This window comes from Paramacrobiotus metropolitanus, unplaced genomic scaffold (assembly GCF_019649055.1).
Source record: "Paramacrobiotus metropolitanus isolate TYO unplaced genomic scaffold, Prichtersi_v1.0 Parri_scaffold0000133, whole genome shotgun sequence".
Classification (NCBI taxonomy): Eukaryota; Metazoa; Tardigrada; class Eutardigrada; order Parachela; family Macrobiotidae; genus Paramacrobiotus; species Paramacrobiotus metropolitanus.
This window is the reverse complement of record NW_026570353.1, coordinates 213,470-232,817: the sequence shown is the minus strand read 5'-3', so window position 1 is coordinate 232,817 and position 19,348 is coordinate 213,470. Positions and strand designations below refer to the sequence as shown.

Genomic DNA, 19,348 nt, shown 5'->3' with positions numbered 1-19,348 from the left:
CTAAATGTTTACTCACTTCTGACATTCTTCGCCTCGCTTTTCTTATTCTCTGTAGTCACTCACTACCACAAAATCTCTTGCCCAAAGGGAGGGATAAATAAGACAAACGTAGCGTATAATAAATCAGATAAAACAAATCAGCGCATGCATGCAGTCATCTAATTTATAGTTATAAAAGGGCGCAGCGATTAAATTTTATACCGACAATTTGTCCTCACAAAAATGCGGGCAGTGCAAATGACAGCAAAAACAGCGTGACCCATGCAGAAGAGAGGGTAACAAGTCTCAATCGGCTCACGTGTCAGTGACGGGACCGCCTGACATTCAAGCGGTGCTTTGATAAGGTATACGAGACGTACCACTTCTTCCCGTGGTAATGCGCCGACGGATGCGGATCAGCTGTTTCCAGCGCGCACAACATCTGTCAAACAGGAAACGCTATCGTTATTCACTGCTGCTTAACGCCGGGGCAGATGACATGACAGCACCCACGGGTAGACGCGAAGTACCAATGTTCATCTCTACACGAACAAGTCTCTCTTTCCAGCAGTCCAAGTGGAGAAAACAGTAATGCCAGCAGAGCAAATCAACCCGGCAGTCGTTCAACTGGATAGCATCACAAGGCAGACGACCGCAGCCGGCAATGCCATCCTCCAGCCCATAGCGGAGTTCCCCAACTCCTGGCTCGCTGCCGGATCCGCTGAGTGCAGGACACATTCGGCATGGTCAAATAGAGCAGCGGCAGGGTTAATCTGCAGCTCCCGACTGAAGCGGCTCAGATGAAGACTGCTCAGCCGGATGCATCTCCACGGCTAGCCGGATGTGTGGGGGTAGTAAGCCTGCGCCACAGCGTGTTTCGTCCACGGCTGCAGTCGTTTGTACTCGTATACCGTCGCTATCCGCAAGAAATGGCCGTAATCCAGCTCAGAGTTTTCGAATTCAGTCCTGCAGTGTTGGCGTCTTCATCATCCGGTTCCACGATGCGCACACTGCACCCACCTTCATCTGCGTCACGGTTCCCAAGTACTACAAAAACACATGCCGCCAAAATTGCATCGAGAGCATCATCGTGTCACTGTTTGTCGAGAATTCGTCTGATAATGGAGACATTCTCATCCCCTCCGTATGGAAACTAGCGCGGGACGTCTGAAACCGTACAATATGCGTATCCAGTTCCAAGTTGACTGTAAACCACACAAGCAATTTGCCTACCAAAGAAACGCCCACCAACTGGATTGTATAGTCCATATTCACCCCGATAATCCCGCTGGTACATATACCCCACATGAGCTCCACAACGTCAACTTCACCTGCAACGGGAAAACCGCGCGTTTCGGAGTCATTCAATCGCCTAATGGGCTTTTCTGCTTCGTCTGCAAACACCGAACGGAGTACCTCACCAAGCAGTAGACTGCATTTGACGAAAGTCCCTGTACGGATGTGTTCGGGCAGTGCAGCACCTACAACAGCCGAACAATTCCCGCTTTTCACCGTTGCTTGATCACGCAGAATCAGCTCGTTTTCTTTCGGCCGACTATGCGTTGGGAGGGGACAAATGTCCATGCACCGCACTCCGCTGTCCTTGCTGCCAATAGACAACGATCCCTCCATACATCGCCATTAAAGTAAACAGTGTTAATACCGTCTCACTTGCGAGGTGTAGCTTGCCCAACAGCCAATGTCCATAATTATTGTACTGTGGTACCAATCGAATTCTGCACTTTTTCGTACTGGCTAACGGGTGACCTCCCCCATTGTCCATTGAGTGGAGCGTGGATATCCGTTAAGCCTGTACGTGTAAGTACATCCTGTGCGTTCACACCGGCCACCCTATTTAAACCAACTGTTGCCTTGCTGAAAGTTGCCACTTTCAGGGTTCTCACTCGGGTGGTATGAAATTTTCTTGCTTGACTGATTTTGTGCTGCCTGCTTGCATTTCCATCCGAGTCATAGGTTAATCGTGTATTACTCGTATCTTCCAATTAGGCTTTTCTATATTTTCTTTAGTTATATTCAGTTTTTTATTATACAGAGTAGTTTTATAGGTTTCTTATCTGGCGTGAACGCGTTAGTGGCACCGCGTCGGTTTTAAGGTAAGTTTCTGTACCACCCTTTGGTACTCAACTGGTCAACCACGATGCTTAACCTGCTGCACAATGCCAACAGCGTGAATGTTCTAGAGTAGGCAACGACGGCATGATGCAGTACGAACGCGTCGTGGACGCGGCGGGCGAGGGCTTTTCCGTCAATTTGCTCTGTTCCAACCGACGGCGTGAACGCGTTCCATTCGACCAGGTCTTCTTGTCCAGCGTGACCAGCCAACCTCAGCCGCTTCTCCATAATCAACCGGAATTTTCTAAATTTCCCATGGATGTCCTGCTGCCGGAGACGCCGTTGGGTCCATTAACTGGATTGTTTGTCGAAGTACACAGTTTAAGACGCGGTGAGTCGGTGGACATGTTTGGAGGTCCTTTAATCCATTGGCGACGTAAGGGCAACGGAGTGCGGTGCACAGACATCGTCCCTGTTCAACGCATCCGTTGGCCACTGAGGAGCGCACTCGAACTGCATCGTCACATCTATCCGGGGACCTTCGTTAAGCGTACTGCGCCGCAGAACGATCCATTTCCCGCGGTGTCCAGTGAAGAAGCCGAGGAGCTCATCAAACGACTGAATGATCCCGCACTGCGTCACGTTCCCTTTCCACGTACAGACCACATTGTGAAGCTCGTGAATGGCTGTTTGGGGTGCATCTACCAGTTGGGCTATCAGTATGGACTAGGAATGTGCGGTCCCGGGAACGGGCGTGCTCTGGTAAGAAAGCTTTCCCGTGTTAAATCAATTTTGGTACTATACACATTGTGTGGTTCTCAGGCATCCCTCGCCAATTTCCAAGCGGAAACGTTGTCGGACAAAGTTCCAGCAGTTAGCGAGGAGTTGGCGCTGCCGATGGAAGTGTGGCAAGAGGTGTTTTCCCACTTGGGAAGAGTGGCGCAGACTAAGCGGCGGACGGTGTGCAGAGCTTGGAACCGGCTGGTGGACATGCCAGCACTGCGAGGCTGTAGTCGGCTCGGAGACTACGCTGACTCGACGACTGAGGCGGGGATTCCTTATGTATGGCGTCCATTTTCAAGCGTCTCCAGCCGGGCACGCAGTTCGTTATGGCGCAATCTTATTAACGGTTTTGCCCGTTCTGCATGGATGATTCTACTCACCCTGTTGGGGCAAATCCGGCATAGCCACGCGTGTAATCCGAGGATGGCCGGAGTACTAGCCGGGCAAATTCCAGGCACGGCCCGGAATCTTTTGGCCGGCGCCGTGAAGTTTTTCTGTGGAAAGGATTCAGCTACCCTGGTCGCACTCGGGATTGCATCGGTGCTCGTGCTTGGCGTGCTTCTTCTCCTTTTCAACCTATCGGGACGTTACAAAAAGAAAACTTGCAGAATCCGAATCAAGAACTACGGAATGCGGAGTTTGTGGGTCGCGATCAGCCTTGCTGCGGAAGGAACTTTGGATGGTCCAGTTTACGACTTTAAAATGGATCATGGTGGAGAGTTCACACAGGAAGAACGTCCTTGCAGACTGCTCATTGGAATTATGCGGTTCGGAGTTCCCGTAACGGAGCACATTCCGTACCAACACGAACTGGACTTCCAGTGCGAATTCGACATAACCGTCAACTCCACCATTCACGTCTACGACGACGCCATACTTGTTAATGGTAATTTCATACATTCTTTCTAATGCCCAGTGCCTACTGAATGGTAAATGTCATCACGGTTGACTTGGCTTTCGCTTCTTCCGGACGAACTCTCGACGTTGGAATCTCTAATGTCCTTTTTTATGTTGCCAACATGATTTGTTCCATTTAGCACACTGAAGCAGTAATAAAAAACCGAATTTGGTATTTATACAGTAGTTAGAAAAGCCCCAATTTCCGCCATTTAATCATGCGACAATCGGCATCCCTCTGAAATATTTTGTCCCGTGCGAAGAATTGTTCCGGAGGATGAGCCTGCCGCTCGTGCGTGCAGCCAGTGGCGGCTCACCAGTCACCACCACACGCTGTTACAGGGCCACTTGTCAGTGCCTCGATCACAATGGCTTTCAAGGACCGGACTTGAACATCGAGGTTATACCTTACAAGACAAATTTCTCGCTACAGGTTCCCGGCCGAGCGGCAAGCTCAATCGGCTGCGCTTGAATGGTAAATCATAAATGGTAACGTTGTGGTGTTTATTATGCTGTTCTACGGGAGACAATCTGAAAAGTGACCACGATTTCTCGGATTAGCGAGACATCGGTGCGGTAGTTTGTCAGCGCCAACGCTTTGAGTTTCAGCCGTTTAAGGAGCACGTTTTTGTTATACAGTACAACAATGTGTAATATGAAATCGAGTCTATAACAATTCATTATGGCTGCGTGCACGGGTGACCTTTTCGGGTCCGCACGGGTGTCGGCTGCGGGCACGGGTCTCCTGCACGGGCGTCGGCTGCGTGCACGGGTACTTTATTTTGTTTTAATTTTGTTTATTTGCAGTTTACTTATTTTTACAAAATTACTATGGAAACTTGACTCGAACCATGGTTGTTCAGCAAAATACAGTAAACAGTTCAACAAAATACAGACTTCGCTGTATATTTATGCAACCACCTTTACGTATAAGAGTGGTAAGAGAGAATCGAAGTGGTAAGAGAGAGATGCCAAAAGCAGCGGGGAGTGGAATGCGGGCCTCACGCGATAGCCATGGCTACCGCGTTCGTTTTCGGGATGGATCCTGGGACGGCCACTTTTGACCCGGATCTGATGCGAACGCACTTGGCAGCCGCGTATGAAACCATGCAACTCACACCGTTTCCACCTGCTACAAGCCGCATCGAAAGAACACTGCATGCATGAGCCGTAAAACCAAACTAACCGTTATTGTTCCTAGATTATGGCACCAGAAAAAATATGTCAGAAAAGCGGCAGAAAAACCAATTGTGCTTAAATAAATAAGCATTCGGAAAACGTAATACAAATTAGTCGCAGTCAATACGTAAGCGTAAAAAAGTTCAAATTTAAAATTTCGTGCCCGCAGCCGACACCCGTGCGGACCCGAAAAGGTCACCCCGTGCACGCAGCCAGCACCCGTCCCCAAACTCCATGCACACAGCCAACATGCACCCGTGTCCGAACTCCGTGCACGCAGCCAACACCCGTGTTTACCCGTGCACGCAGCATCGACCATAACAATTTTGTATAATAACTTGTATATTGTAACTGGTAATAACTTGCATACTTCGCTTTGCCCATTATTTTAATCAGTACCGCTTTAGGGATCAATATATAAATCACTTTTACTGCATAGATGCAGTGCTGGTCTTACTGCATAGATTGCACACTGATAAGCTGCGTAGGCTGCATAGACTGAATGGTAATGCATAGACTGCCTTTCAGTCAGCCGTGGTTGTTCATGTAGCCGCCCGCCACAAAGGCTCTCAATTCGGTAAAGTGATTAATATATTGATCCCTAAAGCGGTACTGATTAATAATGGGCAAGGCGAAGTATATATAATAACTTGTATATTTTGTATTTGTATAATAACTTTGAAACAGTTCACCGAGAAACGGAACACGAGGAACGGCAATTAGTACGGCAAGAGAAAACAAAATCAGAAAGACGTAAACGGTCAGAACACTGAATATTCAAGCAGAAGGCCGAAGCAAGACAAATTTGGTATCGCGCGTTCGGTCACGAAATTTCAGAGAAGGTGGTTGCTCTAAAGGTTTTGATCCGAACATATGTAGCCGCCAACTTGATGAAGGGAAAGGTGTATTCGCGCTGATTGATTGAGTGATTTATTGTTGAGTAGCCAAGCTCGTAAACGGGCACTCTCACAATAATATTATATCCTTATCCGTTGAAGAACACACCAGTAATACGTACGCTAGAGAAGCAACACGTCACAGAATTGCTGTAGGCTGATACGAGCACAAAACTACGTCATGCACAAGACACAAAGCCACAGAACAACAAGATCAGTATCACTTTATGTCGCATCGGTATCTAATTTTAGTCGAAGTTGAAGCCCCTTCGTACGTCCACGTACGGTTTCGAAGTGGTGAAGTCTTCGATATCACTGGTTTTAAGTGCGCTTTTCGAGGGGTGTTTCTAAAAGGTGGTGACCACGGTTGTGGGCGTGGTCGCTGTGGGCGTGGTCGTGGTCGGTTGTGGGCGTGGTCGTCGGTTGTTGAGAGTGGTCTACAGTGGTCAAATGTGGTTGTGGTCAGTGGTGGTCAAAAACTTCCGGTTCAACGTTCAGTTTTCTTTTAACATGCTGCACTGGCGCAATAAAATGACCGTTTATTCATACCGGAGAATTGCGATCGTTTTTTTTTCTTTAGCGTTTTAAACTGACTGATGCTTAGCTCTTTTTGGTAAAGATACTTGCGAAATTATGATCTCTTTTCATTGGATTCTGTTTTTTCCGATGATGACAGTGCACATCATAATGAATAATTTAAAAAACGTTGTATCAGTACTGCATTCGTGCAGATGCAGTCTATATACTGTACATATCCATTTGTTCTGTACTGACACCTGAACTCACAATATTTCCGCCAGCAAGCGTTGCTGTCTTGCAGTTTTAACTTGTAACAGATTATTGCCCGTCTAGGATGCCAATATGCGAAAGTTTAGGAAATTCAGAAAACACGTTACACACCATGTACACTGTTGCTGCCCAGCGACACGTACTGCAGTAAACATAAAACCAAAGGGGCAAACTAAATAAAGTACAGGTACACTGGAAGACTAATTTTAATTAAAGCAGAGTATTATACTGCCAGCTCCCCGTTCCACCCATTCGTTTGGAAAGCTTCGTGCAGAGACTGCAGACTCAGAGATCGTAGACAACATTAAACTACCTGTCTCTCCCTCGGACAAGTAATGAGGAAACTGCCTGTTTTGTCGACGTACTAATTGATCACGCAACTTTGAGTCGTATGCCGCACTTTCCTATCTTGTCAAGGAGCCGTTCTTTTGGAACCGATGTGAGAACGGCGGCTACAAAGAAACTTAAGAGAAGAGCAGGGCTTTAGAAAGAGAACTTACACTTTCGAGAGAACGCTCAGCTGCTCTTTGTGTGGGGGAATGCAAGTCGAATAACATTTTTTATAAAAGCCGCAGAAGGTGTTGCTGCCGGTATTGTTCGAGACTTGAAGTACTTTTGCTAGTTGGTGCAACAAATGTTTTGGTTGTGGGGAAGCTTCCATAAACTGAAATCATAACCAGCAAATTTTTTCATAACATCCTCTTGTGGTTTTGATCGCGCGATTGCATATTTTAGTATTGGTAATGCAACTTATCTGCATGAATGTTTAGTTAAAAGTGCGGCTTCATGGCTTTGTTTTCTTTAGGCAATCGTTGTTTGGTGGCATTTTGCATCATACGGGATTCGGTTTTCGTTGTCAAGGATGTCATGTCATACTGTTTTTTGTCAATAAAAGTGCTAAATAAGTAAGCATTTTTTTAATCCCAAGTAACATCGGAGCTAGCGTATGAAATATGCACCTGCTTTTCATTTAATGGTCAACTAAAGCGAAGACGGGTAAAAATTTGAACAATGCGCGTATACATACAGATGAGTACCAAAGAAACGAGTACTGAAGTACAATTTTTGTAAAGTACAAAAAAAGGCCGCAGAATATCGCGGTGCCATGGCTCCACAACTAATTACATTAAATACATTTTGTTAGCATAATTATTAATATATATTCACCTATTTAGCCGTACAAAGGTCACATAAAACTCTGCGGGAATTAAATAGTGAACATTGAATCGGAAGTTTTTGACCACCACTGACCACAACCACATTTGACCACTGTAGACCACTCTCAACAACCGACGACCACGCCCACAACCGACCACGACCACGCCCACAGCGACCACGCCACAACCGTGGTCACCACCTTTTAGAAACACCCCTTTTCGAGGTGTTGTTACCGTGCTTAAGCTTACTGTTAATAAAACTGAACATATTACGGCGAAACCAGCTGTCATTTTCTTTCCTCTCGGCTGATGATCGGAACTGCAAAACTTTTTCAGACAGAGATTTTTTAATTACTTTTATTTGACTTAGGTTATTGGCATAATCGAAAGACAACTCACGGTTATTGGCCCTAAGGCGGCGCTTCTTCCGCTTGAGTTTATTAATTTCGCGAGTGACAGAAGATAGGTGAGACAGGAGTTCGGAAGGAACAGCATTGCTTCGCTTTTTGTTAAAAAATTTCTGCTTAGAAGACGTACAGCGTAGAACACTTAAAGTATATTCGGCTAACCCCCAAGTAAATAATTCTGCAATATCATGCGCAGCCCAAAGGTCATACTTGCATGCGTAGGATAACTGATTAGTGAAGTCACCAAGAAACGACTGATATCTTACCAGTGCGGAATGGGGGAGATTATCCCACGCGGGAGGAAGAATTTTCTGACGGGAGGAGTTAGCGAGGATGACAGTGGAAAAATTAATTGATAGTTTACGGTAAACAATGTCATATAAAAGCCGGGCTATGTATGCTTCTTCATGTCCAGATTGGCAGCGTGTGAATCGGTACCAGTTCTGAACGTCCATGGTGACTGGGAGGACTGATGTCGATAATTACCAAGGGTGTTCAAATTTAAAGATGGAATACGGCAGTTTTCTTAATTAAAAACGCCAGTTAAATTCGAGAACCGCTATGCTATTACCAGGGGGCAACATGCATAGCAAAAGTCTCGACCGGCCAGCTCAAGCAGCGATCGAGAAGTGACCACCCTTTACCCTGATTTAACATGTATTAACCGTACCGAGAAGCGTATCATTTTAGCAGAGGTTACGGTCCCCTTCGAGTCTGAACAGGGATTCAGCAACGCCGACAAGCGAAAGAAGGAGCGCTACTCCCGCCTGTGCAGAGACCTGGACGTAGCAGGGTGGACAGTTGAATACCATCACCTCGCCATCGGAAGTAGAAGGATGATTCCCTCTAAAGCCGTGAATGCCATGCACCGCATCGCCAACACGGTAGCCGTTGGAGGAAAATACGTGAAAGCCAAACAGTTGCCAGAATCGCTTGCCTCTATCGCCCTTAGCTGTAGTTACGTAATTTTCCTGAATAAATCAAAATAATGTTAACTGGGCAGTACCGGGCCCAAGCGAACTGTTTACGTATTGATATGCTTTCCTTCATGTCCAGTCGACCTCAGCACGGTCGAAAACGATGCTGTCCTGTTCACATTGTACCACTGCACTTCTGATGTCGATAATTGGCTGGTGCGATGTTCTCCCACCTTACCTTTATTGCGCACTGTTTTAATTATATAACTATAATAGCATTAATATAGAATTACGGTTGCGAATTATAGGAGTACAATGACAGGCGATTACGTGCGTAAGTGTCTATGCTTTCCCTTTTTCCCACAGAAAAACTTTTCAATTACTTAATAAATTTTTTCTTTCCTTAATATTAACTTTAGTAATAAAGTTTTCAAGAATTAGTTATTTTTACGTGGGTTTTGGGTTTTATGCATAGACCCCAGCGCGATCGTCTACCTGACACACTTATTTTGTTACATCTTCGCAACCGTAAATGACTTAAATGATTTAAGTAGCGCCACGGGCCTGCGTGCCTGCGAACCTTACTGTTAACTTTATAATTATGTAATAGGGAAAGGAAGTCGCAATAAAGGCTGTGTTTTTTTTTATGTCGCATCGGTATCTAATTTTAGTCGAAGTTGAAGCCCCTTCGTGCGTCCACGTACGGCTTCGAAGTGGTGAACTGATGCATGTAGAATCCGTATTGACCACAGGGCCCAGGCATCGAGAACCGTACACGCCACTCCGTACGGTCAGCGCTGATGCCGACTAACCACTTCGCACACAGCCTTGTGGGCCATGCACTCGCAGCCTGAATTCAGAGTGGTCACCCATCCAAGTCCAAACCGCGCTCGATGTAGGCTATCTTTCAAATTTATGGCCGTCGGGTCCCGAAGACACAGTCATCGCGTCGGCGAATGCTTAAGCGGTTTGTGAACGGAGTCTGCGTGCCGTCGAATTCCTGCTGCCCGGCCAGCCGATCGTAGCCAAACGGCCATAATAAACTACGCCTACAGCACTTCTCTGTACTGTCGCGCACAGGGTGGTCAGCACGTTGTTGAGTGCGATCGATTTAGCCACACTCAGTAGCTAAATGTAACTCAGTGTAGCTAAATGGATAAACCTTCGGGTTTACCGGATCCGGTGAAATATGCAATTCATATTCGTCTCTGCCTGGCCAATAGCTATCGTAAAAACGAGAATGTCTGACCAATGGCTATTGTGAATCGAGTTCCATTGCCACACTGGAAATGTCATTACCAAGTACCAAAACAAGTCAATGGTTATGGAACCAGTGTAGCCAGTGCTGCATAATACAGATGCTTATGCAGTTATGCTGTAGTTATTTTCTTCTTGTCACTTAGTGTCTTATTTCGCTCCTTATTTATGTTTTTCTTTTTTTTGTTTTTTCTTGTCACTGAGTTTCACTTGGTTTCTTATCTTCACATACTTTTCGTAATATCAGTGCAGCACTGTAAATTTTGACTGATGCAGAAAATCCTTTGCGTCGACCAAATCCACCGCGGAACAGCAGCGATTTAGCCTTCTGGAAGAAGCACTGCCCAGCTGCAAATTTCCATAGAATGTCAGCCATGTTTCATAATCCGAAATCGTCTAGGATTCCTAAACGGGCAGATCCCGAACTGGCGGTCATAAGCAGTCTGAAGCATTCGCTGCTCAGCGGAGAGCTGAGTGACGTGCAGTTAATGGTCGGACGGCAGTTTGGAGAAGCGAAGCTCTTCTCAGCACACAAGTAACTCCAGCCCTGAAGAACAATTAAATGGCGCAGATGAACAGCATGCGTTTGGTCTTGCAGATATGTTCTGTCTTTGCGTAGTCCCGTGTTTCGTGCCATGTTCTATGGGAGTTTGCCGGAGAGCGCAGTAAAGATTGTTGATATTCCCGATGATGTGCCCGATGTCTTCTCCAATATGCTCAAGTCAGGCGTTTGTTTCTATGGCAACCGCCCACCGGGCGCCGCTGTGTATTATATATTGTCCATTATAGTTACTTATATACGGACTCGGTAGCGGATTTGACTGTGGACAACGTCTGTGCGACGTGGATGTGCGCGGATAAATACGATATACCGCTCTTGGTGGACATCTGTTGCGACTACGTCACGGACCAGCTCAGCGTCGATAATTGCCTCACAATTTTGGAGAATGTTCGTCAACGCAGCTTGTTAATAATTAGCGAGAGGCTGACCGATAATTTTGGCTGGTTTTGCAGGGAATTCAGCGGCATGCTGAGGAGATCGTCCAGCGTTGCCTTAACTTTATTGACGGATTCGCGGATCGCATCATGCGCTATGATCCTTTCCTGGCCATTGGCCATCAGGCGCTGGTGATGATTCTGGGCAGCGAGACATTGTTTGCCGCCGAGAATAACATCTACTTCGCTGTCGAAAGGTAAAATTTGGAGCTTACACACATGCTTCGGAAGTCAGCTTGTGTGCATCCTTATGTGCCTTATATGATGGATCCGCAAAAATTCGTGACGCTTAGATGAAGATTGTTCCCGCCACCTTGCCTGCGCAGTAAATAAATTAACAACGGTTGCTGCATTCCAACGCATAGTTGAATATTTCCCAGGTGGGCGCAAGCGGCCTGCAAGGCTAACGACATGGATCCATCTGGCGGCAGTCGGCGGCAGATGCTGGGTGAAGCACTGTTTCTCGTACGGTTTCCTCTTCTCAGTAACGCACAACTGGCGGATGGACCGGCCAAAGTAAGTTATGCCACCCGGAAGTATGTTCTTTCTGGCTTATTGACTGCTATATTTATCAATTATCATGCACCTCTCTACGTCCTGCGAAACTCGCGGTTTAGGATTAAATTTTAACAGCAACTAAAATGCTAGCTGTTAAAATTGCTGTTTTTTCAAAGTGTCCACACAGCTGCAGCATTTCTTTTCGTGATGCCTAAGGTTACCCTATGATTTGAGCAAGCCCCGAATCTTCTTTTGCCAGCACTCCTCATTCTTAAAATCGGAAAGAAGCGCTATGAATCTGATATTGCTTCACTTTCGACTTTATGCCCATGTGTCTTTTACAGCAAAGTTTCAAGAAGATCGGGTAATAACCAGGCTTTTGGTACAGAGCAATGCATTTAAACTTTTCGCCCATTTTAGTTCGCCATATCTCGGCAATCGGACGTTGCGCGCGCAAACGGTTTTCAGAACAATATGTACAAATCGTTTAACTTTAGAATGACACAAAGTATTACAAAAAGTGATCGGAGTGCGCAAAAGCGAAAGTTTTAGAGTATGTATCCCATTTCTGACACCATTTACCGGGCCATTTCCGTTAAAATCAGTGATACATGTACACCTATATATCTGTCTGAATCATAGCTTTCATCCAGATTTATTGTATGTCGCTGATTCGTAACCGGATAAAGCCTACAAAAACCCAAGGAATATTGACTCGTGGAACAATAAGTAGCTTGGAGTTTATACTCGTACATAATTCTTTGTAGAGCGGTTTGTTACTACCATCCGAACTACACGACCTATACCAGTACCAGTCCACCATGGAGAAATTGCCGTCGCTGCCCTTCTCCACGGAGCCGCGCCGCGCGCCCTCCTTCCGCATCGGCCACACCGTGCTGCAGTATAAAGAAAAGGTCTTTGTGCAACGTAGCGAATACCCCGACATCTGGTGTGCTGGGGAAATTGTGGGTGTCACATGGAGGGCGTTTCGCTGCAAGTGGTATGAGGATGGCGTCCACGGCGTAGTATCCGGGGAAGAGAGTGTTGCCAGCGACAAGATCCTGCGTGCTGCCGAATTCATGCAGCGCGGTCAGGAGATGTATGCCCACGAAAAGTGTAAATATACGCCTGTGTTTTACTCGCGGCCGGCGGCGCAAGCGGATTATCACGTTGTCCGCTACCGGGGCAGCTTGTGGTCCTTCCATTTTCACAATCTAGCGGTGGCGGATTATATTGTTAGAAAGTTTCGGGCTACGGGTTCCGTCTGTCGTAGCGAGTGTTATTAAATTATGGTAGTACGTACTTAGTTTATTGGTCTGGTACCACATGATTTGGTACATCGGACCAAATTAATTTGCTTTTTCTTTTCAAACTGGCCACGCCTTATTTCTACTTCGTTTCTAATGCCATAATTATGTGCCATAATGTTGCCAATTTGCTAAAGAAAGTCTTCCTGTCTTGACCAACGAACACGATATTAGTTATACCATAACGGTGAAAACTGTTAGGAATAAAAAATTTTTCCGTTGTCTTATGTACGTATCTCATGAGAAAAGAATCGTGGGAAATGCACTTCCGATCGCAATTAACCGCCGTCTGGGGTAGGGAACTGGCACTTCCGGTCCAGCCTACCGAACCGGACCTGGTCCACTGACTCCACTCAGCTGGGTCGATTTCAGCAGGGAGGGTAGGGAGTTCACTGGTATGCTGATGAGATTGTCAAGCGTTGTCTGCAGTTTATCGACCGATCTGCTGAAGGCGTGCTGCAGTCCCAACATTTCGCCATTGGGCAGAAAACGCTGGTGATGATTCTGCAGAGCGAGACGATGCCTGCAACGATGACAACATCGATCTATCCGGCGCCAATCGCCGACAAATACTGGGTGAAGCGCTATTTATCGTACGGTTTCCGCTGCTGACCAGCACGCAGCTGGCTGATGGCCGGCCAAGGTAATGCTCGGATGCGGAAATGCCATTAACTTTTCCCCATAGTAATTACCATAAATATTGAGGAGAGTAAATTTGACATTGTGATAGACGTACAGAGTAGTGTGTTGTAGTAGCAACCGTTCCCAGCGCATTCTTCGTGCCTGCTATATACCTTTACGGAATTACGAGTATTGTGCATGCCTATCACTGTATTTGTAGACTCGCTTGCTGCTGCAAACGGAAGTGCTTGATCTGTATCAGTTCAAATTCATCTGTGTCAGTTCAAGACGCAAAGCGGCGTTTCCACGCTGAATTTCCAGCGATAATCGTTGGCGCAGGAATTCATGAAAACCAGGTTCACCTGTATGCAGCTGACATCGTTTACCGATTTCTTTTACTAGAGCGATGGCCGCCTTTCCCGATGGTCCGAGAGTTTCGAAGGCTAATGATGCGAAGATGTGTCTTCCCACCCGATACAAGTTTGCAATTGCACTTTTTCATCTTCAGCCTGCGCTTCGGCGAATCCAGCTGTAGCTGATATGGATTTCAAGTGAGACAACACATGTGACGTCCCATGCCAAGTGTGACGCATGGCAACATGTGCCAGTGCCGTGTTGTATTGATTCCTTGTTACATTGGTTAGTTTATGTATTTAGTTGAGTAATTATTAAAGAACACGACGCTCCACGTCGTGACACCAAGCATACACCGCGTTTCCAGGCGAAGGTCGTGCACCCATCAGGGCGGCGATCCGACGTGTGGGATGTTCCCCGCGACTCCAGTTTAGCAGGGGTTCCGGCTGACACCAGTGCCCTACAGACGATATGGTTCAAGCCGCCGTGACGCGAGTGTCTTCCAGCAGAACAGGAACAGGATAAGCCGTGGTGGCCGTATATAGGAGTATCGACGGGCTTGTGACACTTAGCACATGAATGCGGCTCACAGATGGATACACCTAGTTTCAGGCGACTGAAATTTTTACTGTGTCATCGTCAAGGAGATTACCGATGTGTGCCGAGAGCAGGGCATTCAACCATATGTCGGCTTCCGGTGTCGACTGAGCCAGGAGGCGGGATTTTTCAATCAGTCATGCGAAATGTGCAATCCAATCACCACTGCCGCCTGGTGGGCGGCTATGAGCCTCCGGTCAAGTCGGTGGTCAAATAGCTTGTCTCAAAGTCAGCCCCCATCGGGTAGCATGTTGTCCTAACTCATTGGCACTTCCGTTTTGGGCATCCACAACTTTTACTAAAGTTTGGAAATTGTTTATGTTTTAGCTTTTTAGGTAGCCAGCGGATTTGTACGATACTTATACTGTACTTGTTTCTTCTTCTCTCTTAGTGTCTTATGCTCATTTATTTGCACATTCCTTGGAGAGAATCTTCTTTATACTTTCGTAATATCAGTGCCGCGCTGTAAATTTTCACAGATGCAGAAGATCTTTTGGTCCCCACACACACCACGCAACAGCAACGTTTCATCCTTTTGGAAGAATAACTTCCCAGATGCAAATATCCGTATAATATCGGCCATATCCGACAATCCGACATCGCCCACGGGTCCTTAACTGCCAGACCCAGAAATGGCGCTGATTAACAGCCTGAAGCATTCGCTGTTCAGCGGAGAGCTGAGTGACGTGCAGTTCATGGTCGGACGGCAGTTTGGAGAAGCGAAGCCTTTCTCAGCACACAAGTAAAACCTGCCCCGAAGAACAGATGAAGCAGATGAAGAGCACGCGATTATTTTGCAGATATGTTCTGTCTTTGCGTAGTCCCGTGTTTCGTGCCATGCTCTATGGAACATTGGCCGAGAGTGCAGAAAAGACGATCGATATTCCTGATGATGTTCCTGATGCCTTCTCCAGTATGCTAAAGTCAGGCGCTTTTTTCCTATGGTAACCGCCCACCGGGCGTCGCTGTTAATTTTATGGTGTCCGTTGCAGTTACCTGTATACGGACTCAATAGAGGATTTGACTGTGGACAACGTCTGTGCGACGTGGATGTGCGCGGATAAATACGATCTGCCGCTCTTGGTGGACATCTGTTGCGACTACGTCACCGACCAGCTCAGCGTCGATAATTGCCTCACAATTTTGGAGGATGTTCGTCAAGCGGAGACTCGTTTATTTGCTAGCGGTTGGCTGATGACGTTGGCTGGTTTTTATAGGGAATTCAGCGGCATGCAGAAGGGATTATCAAGCGTTGCCTGCATTTTATTGACGGATTCGCGGAACGCGTACTGCGGTCCGAACATTTTTCGACTATCGGGCACAAGGCGCTGGTGATGATTTTGGGCAGTGACACACTGTTTGCCGTCGAGCAAAACATCTACTTGGCTGTTGAAAAGTATGATTTAGAGCTGGTGACGTATACTCCATTTGTACTTCTTTTATTTGTTAAGTTTCTTTGTGAGGTATCCTTATTTGATGGCCCTCGCCCAATTCCTGGCATTTCGCTCGAAATTATTTCAGCCTTCATAATTTGTAGATCCTGCGCTCTAAATAAATTACTTAATGATGGTTGCAGTGTCGGAACGCAGTCATGTGAGTTTTTTGGCAGGTGGGCGCAGGAGGCTTGCAAGGCTAAAAGCATGGATTCATCCGGCGCCAGTCGACGACAGATGCTGGGTGAAGCGTTATTTCTCGTGCGGTTCCCTCTTCTCAGTAATGCGCAACTGGCGGATGGGCCGGCCAAGGTACGCGTAATGCCCACCGGAAGTGACACGTCGTTTTGGGCTTACTGACTGTATAATAGTCTGTAAAGAATTCATTGTGCAGCTGCATACGTACTGCTATGTATAACACGGCTAAAATTGCCGTTTGAAGACTAAGAAAAAACAACCAACACGTTAGCTGCTAAAAAGCTTGTAGTTTCTTGTCGAGTACCCATACTTCTACGGCCTAGGATTTTTTTCAGAATAGCTGAACGTTGACTTACCTCTTGTTTGAGAAGAGCCTTGCATCTCCTTTTACGAGTGCCATTGGTTTTTATTTCTTCGTTCTCAATACAAACAATACTCGTATTGGAAGTAACACTTTTCTATCCGCTCTTTGAGAAAGTTCGACGTTTTTCGCAATCCGGATATTTTCACAATATGGATTAGCGTGCCGGACACCAGAGACGCGGTAATCTCCGCGCTGTTTCATATAACGAAACTTATCTGTGTGATAATTAATTTTTTGTGATAAACTTATCTGCGTGATAATTAATTTTTTTTAAAAATTAATTATCCCGCAAATAATTTTTGAAAAGTACTCGTACTGTACGTGTGTGCTTGTAAGGTTTTGCACGATATTAATAAAAACTTTTCAATTTTCTTAATGTGGAGCAACGCACAACCCTGAATCTGGTCTCCGGTACGCGTATCGATATTGTGCAAATGTCCAGAGTGTGAGAAATTGCGAAATATACTTCCTTCAACAATTCAACCTTCTAGAATTTTTTTGTATACAAAACCGAACGAATATTATAATGACTAACCAGGGCCCTGTCACCTGATGAACATTTAAAAAATTCTGAACTTCTGCAGTTGGACAGGGAACAGCATAACAGAAGAAAAAAATGAGTTTCATCTGCCATGGTGAATGGACGTGGTCAAAACAGAATTTATCAATGAATTCCTCACTATGCTAGTGTGCTGTAGTCTGTGGGCTATGTACCGTACCGTACATTACTATTACGTTACCGTACATAATTACGTTACCGAACAATTTGTATACGGGGAGTTTAATTTGAACGCCCGTTCAGAACTTTAATTCGTGGACTTACAAATCTTTATTAAGAAGTTTATTTAAAACTTCTATCTGTGGACGTCAAAACGATGCCCCACAATATCCGCATATAGCGCTATACGGCTATGGATGCAACATTTTTCGTTTATGAAATGCAGTGTAATCATTGTTCACTGTTTCTGGAGATGGTACAGTTTACACTCCTCTTCAGTTGAGATGGATTTGCACTGCTCCTTACAGATACGTTGATGATTTGTTACGATTACTGAAAGTGGCCTCGCACAGGTTGTTCAGTCGTTACAACGTATGCTGCGGTGCATTGCCCATAGACTACAAGTGCGCAGAGTAGAATTTACTGGTAAACTGCGTTTTGGCCACGCCCATTAACCATGGCAGATGAAAATAATTTTGTTCGTTTATTCTAATGTTCCTCTATCTTTCGGTAAAATATCAAAATTTTTTGAATTTACATCCGGTGACGGGGCCCTGGTAAGAAAGTAGTCAATTGCTGGGAATTTATGCTACATACATCATTCTCTGTAGAGTGGTCTATTGCTGCCATCCGAACTGCACGATCTGTATCAGTACCAGTCCACCCAGGTGAAATCGCCCTCGCTGCCCTTCTCCACGGAACAGCGCCGCGCGCCCTCCTTCCGCATCGGCAACACCGTGCTGCAGTATAAAGAAAAAGTCTTTGTCCAGCGTAGCGACTGCCCCGATATCTGGTGTGCTGGAGAAGTGGTGGGAGCCACACGCAGGGCGTTCCGCTGCAAGTGGTATGACACGTATGCCCGGTATGGCCCCTTCGGCGGCGGATCAGGGGAAGACAGCTTTGTCAGCGAAAAGATCCTGCGAGCTGCTGAATTCATGATACGCGGCCAAGAGATGCTGGTCCGCAAAGAATATACGTATACTCCAGTTTTATATTCACGGCCGACGGCACAGGCCGATTATCACGTTGTCCAGTACTGGGGAAGCCTGTGGTCTTTCCATTTTCACGATCTAGCGGTGGCGGATGACATAGTTACAATGTTTAGGGCTACGGGTTCAGTTTGTCGTAGCAAGTGTTATAAATAATTGCACCAGATGATTTAACAGTGAATCGGACCAATTTTTACCGCTTAATTTTTGTGATGTACGATTATTGTACTTACATGACATGTACGTGCGCAATACTGTCTCGGTATCTCGTGTTCTTCGTTTCGGTTTTTCCTAGCAACTTCCGGTTCGTGTTTCTCCGCCTAGATACGATTCCTGCGTTTTATTTGCTATCCTAACGAACGGCGACACCGATACAGGAGACACAAAATTTTAATATCGATTCTACCGTTCATTACCTTTACAATGTAGGACTAAATGGACGCATAGCCCCATACCCAGCATTCTGTACGCAAGCGGTGCAGTGCACTTGTACGAAACGGATATTTTGAACTCAGTCGTACAGTGCACTGCGCTGCATTCGTACTGAATGTGGAGATAATGGGTATGCGACCATTTCGTACTAAGTTGTATACGTACTATCTTAGCAGATACCGGTATATAATACATTACAATTTTTAAAATTGCCCATGGTATTATTTTCTGCTTTATTTCTACTGTCCTACTGAGGTGAATAATGTTGTCTGTTTGTTGAGGCGGCTTGCTTGTTGTGGCAACGTACCATGAACTTTTACCATCATCCGGAAAACTGTTTGGAAGAAGAATGTTTTCTACTGCCGTCAGTTTACGATGGAAGAATCGTGGAAATTCACTTCCGGCTACACTTAACCGCCGCCCTGGGTGGGGGGCCGGTACTACTAGTCAAGTCTGCTCTGCTGTCACCTAACCGGACATGGTCCACTTACAATCAGCTGTGTCGAT

General features: G+C 46.0%; 1 protein-coding gene across 1 annotated transcript; it reads left to right on the top strand.

Moving 5' to 3' along the window:
• Positions 1 to 15,010: 15,010 nt before the first annotated feature.
• LOC129598943 (BTB/POZ domain-containing protein 6-like) lies at positions 15,011 to 18,651 on the top strand. The gene is made up of 6 exons (XM_055497031.1): positions 15,011 to 15,449; positions 15,508 to 15,630; positions 15,700 to 15,859; positions 15,925 to 16,103; positions 16,317 to 16,452; positions 18,032 to 18,651. Exons 1-6 carry the CDS (start codon positions 15,340 to 15,342, stop codon positions 18,563 to 18,565), a joined length of 1,242 nt encoding a protein of 413 aa, XP_055353006.1. The 5' UTR covers positions 15,011 to 15,339; the 3' UTR covers positions 18,566 to 18,651.
• The last annotated feature ends 697 nt before the right edge of the window (positions 18,652 to 19,348 follow it).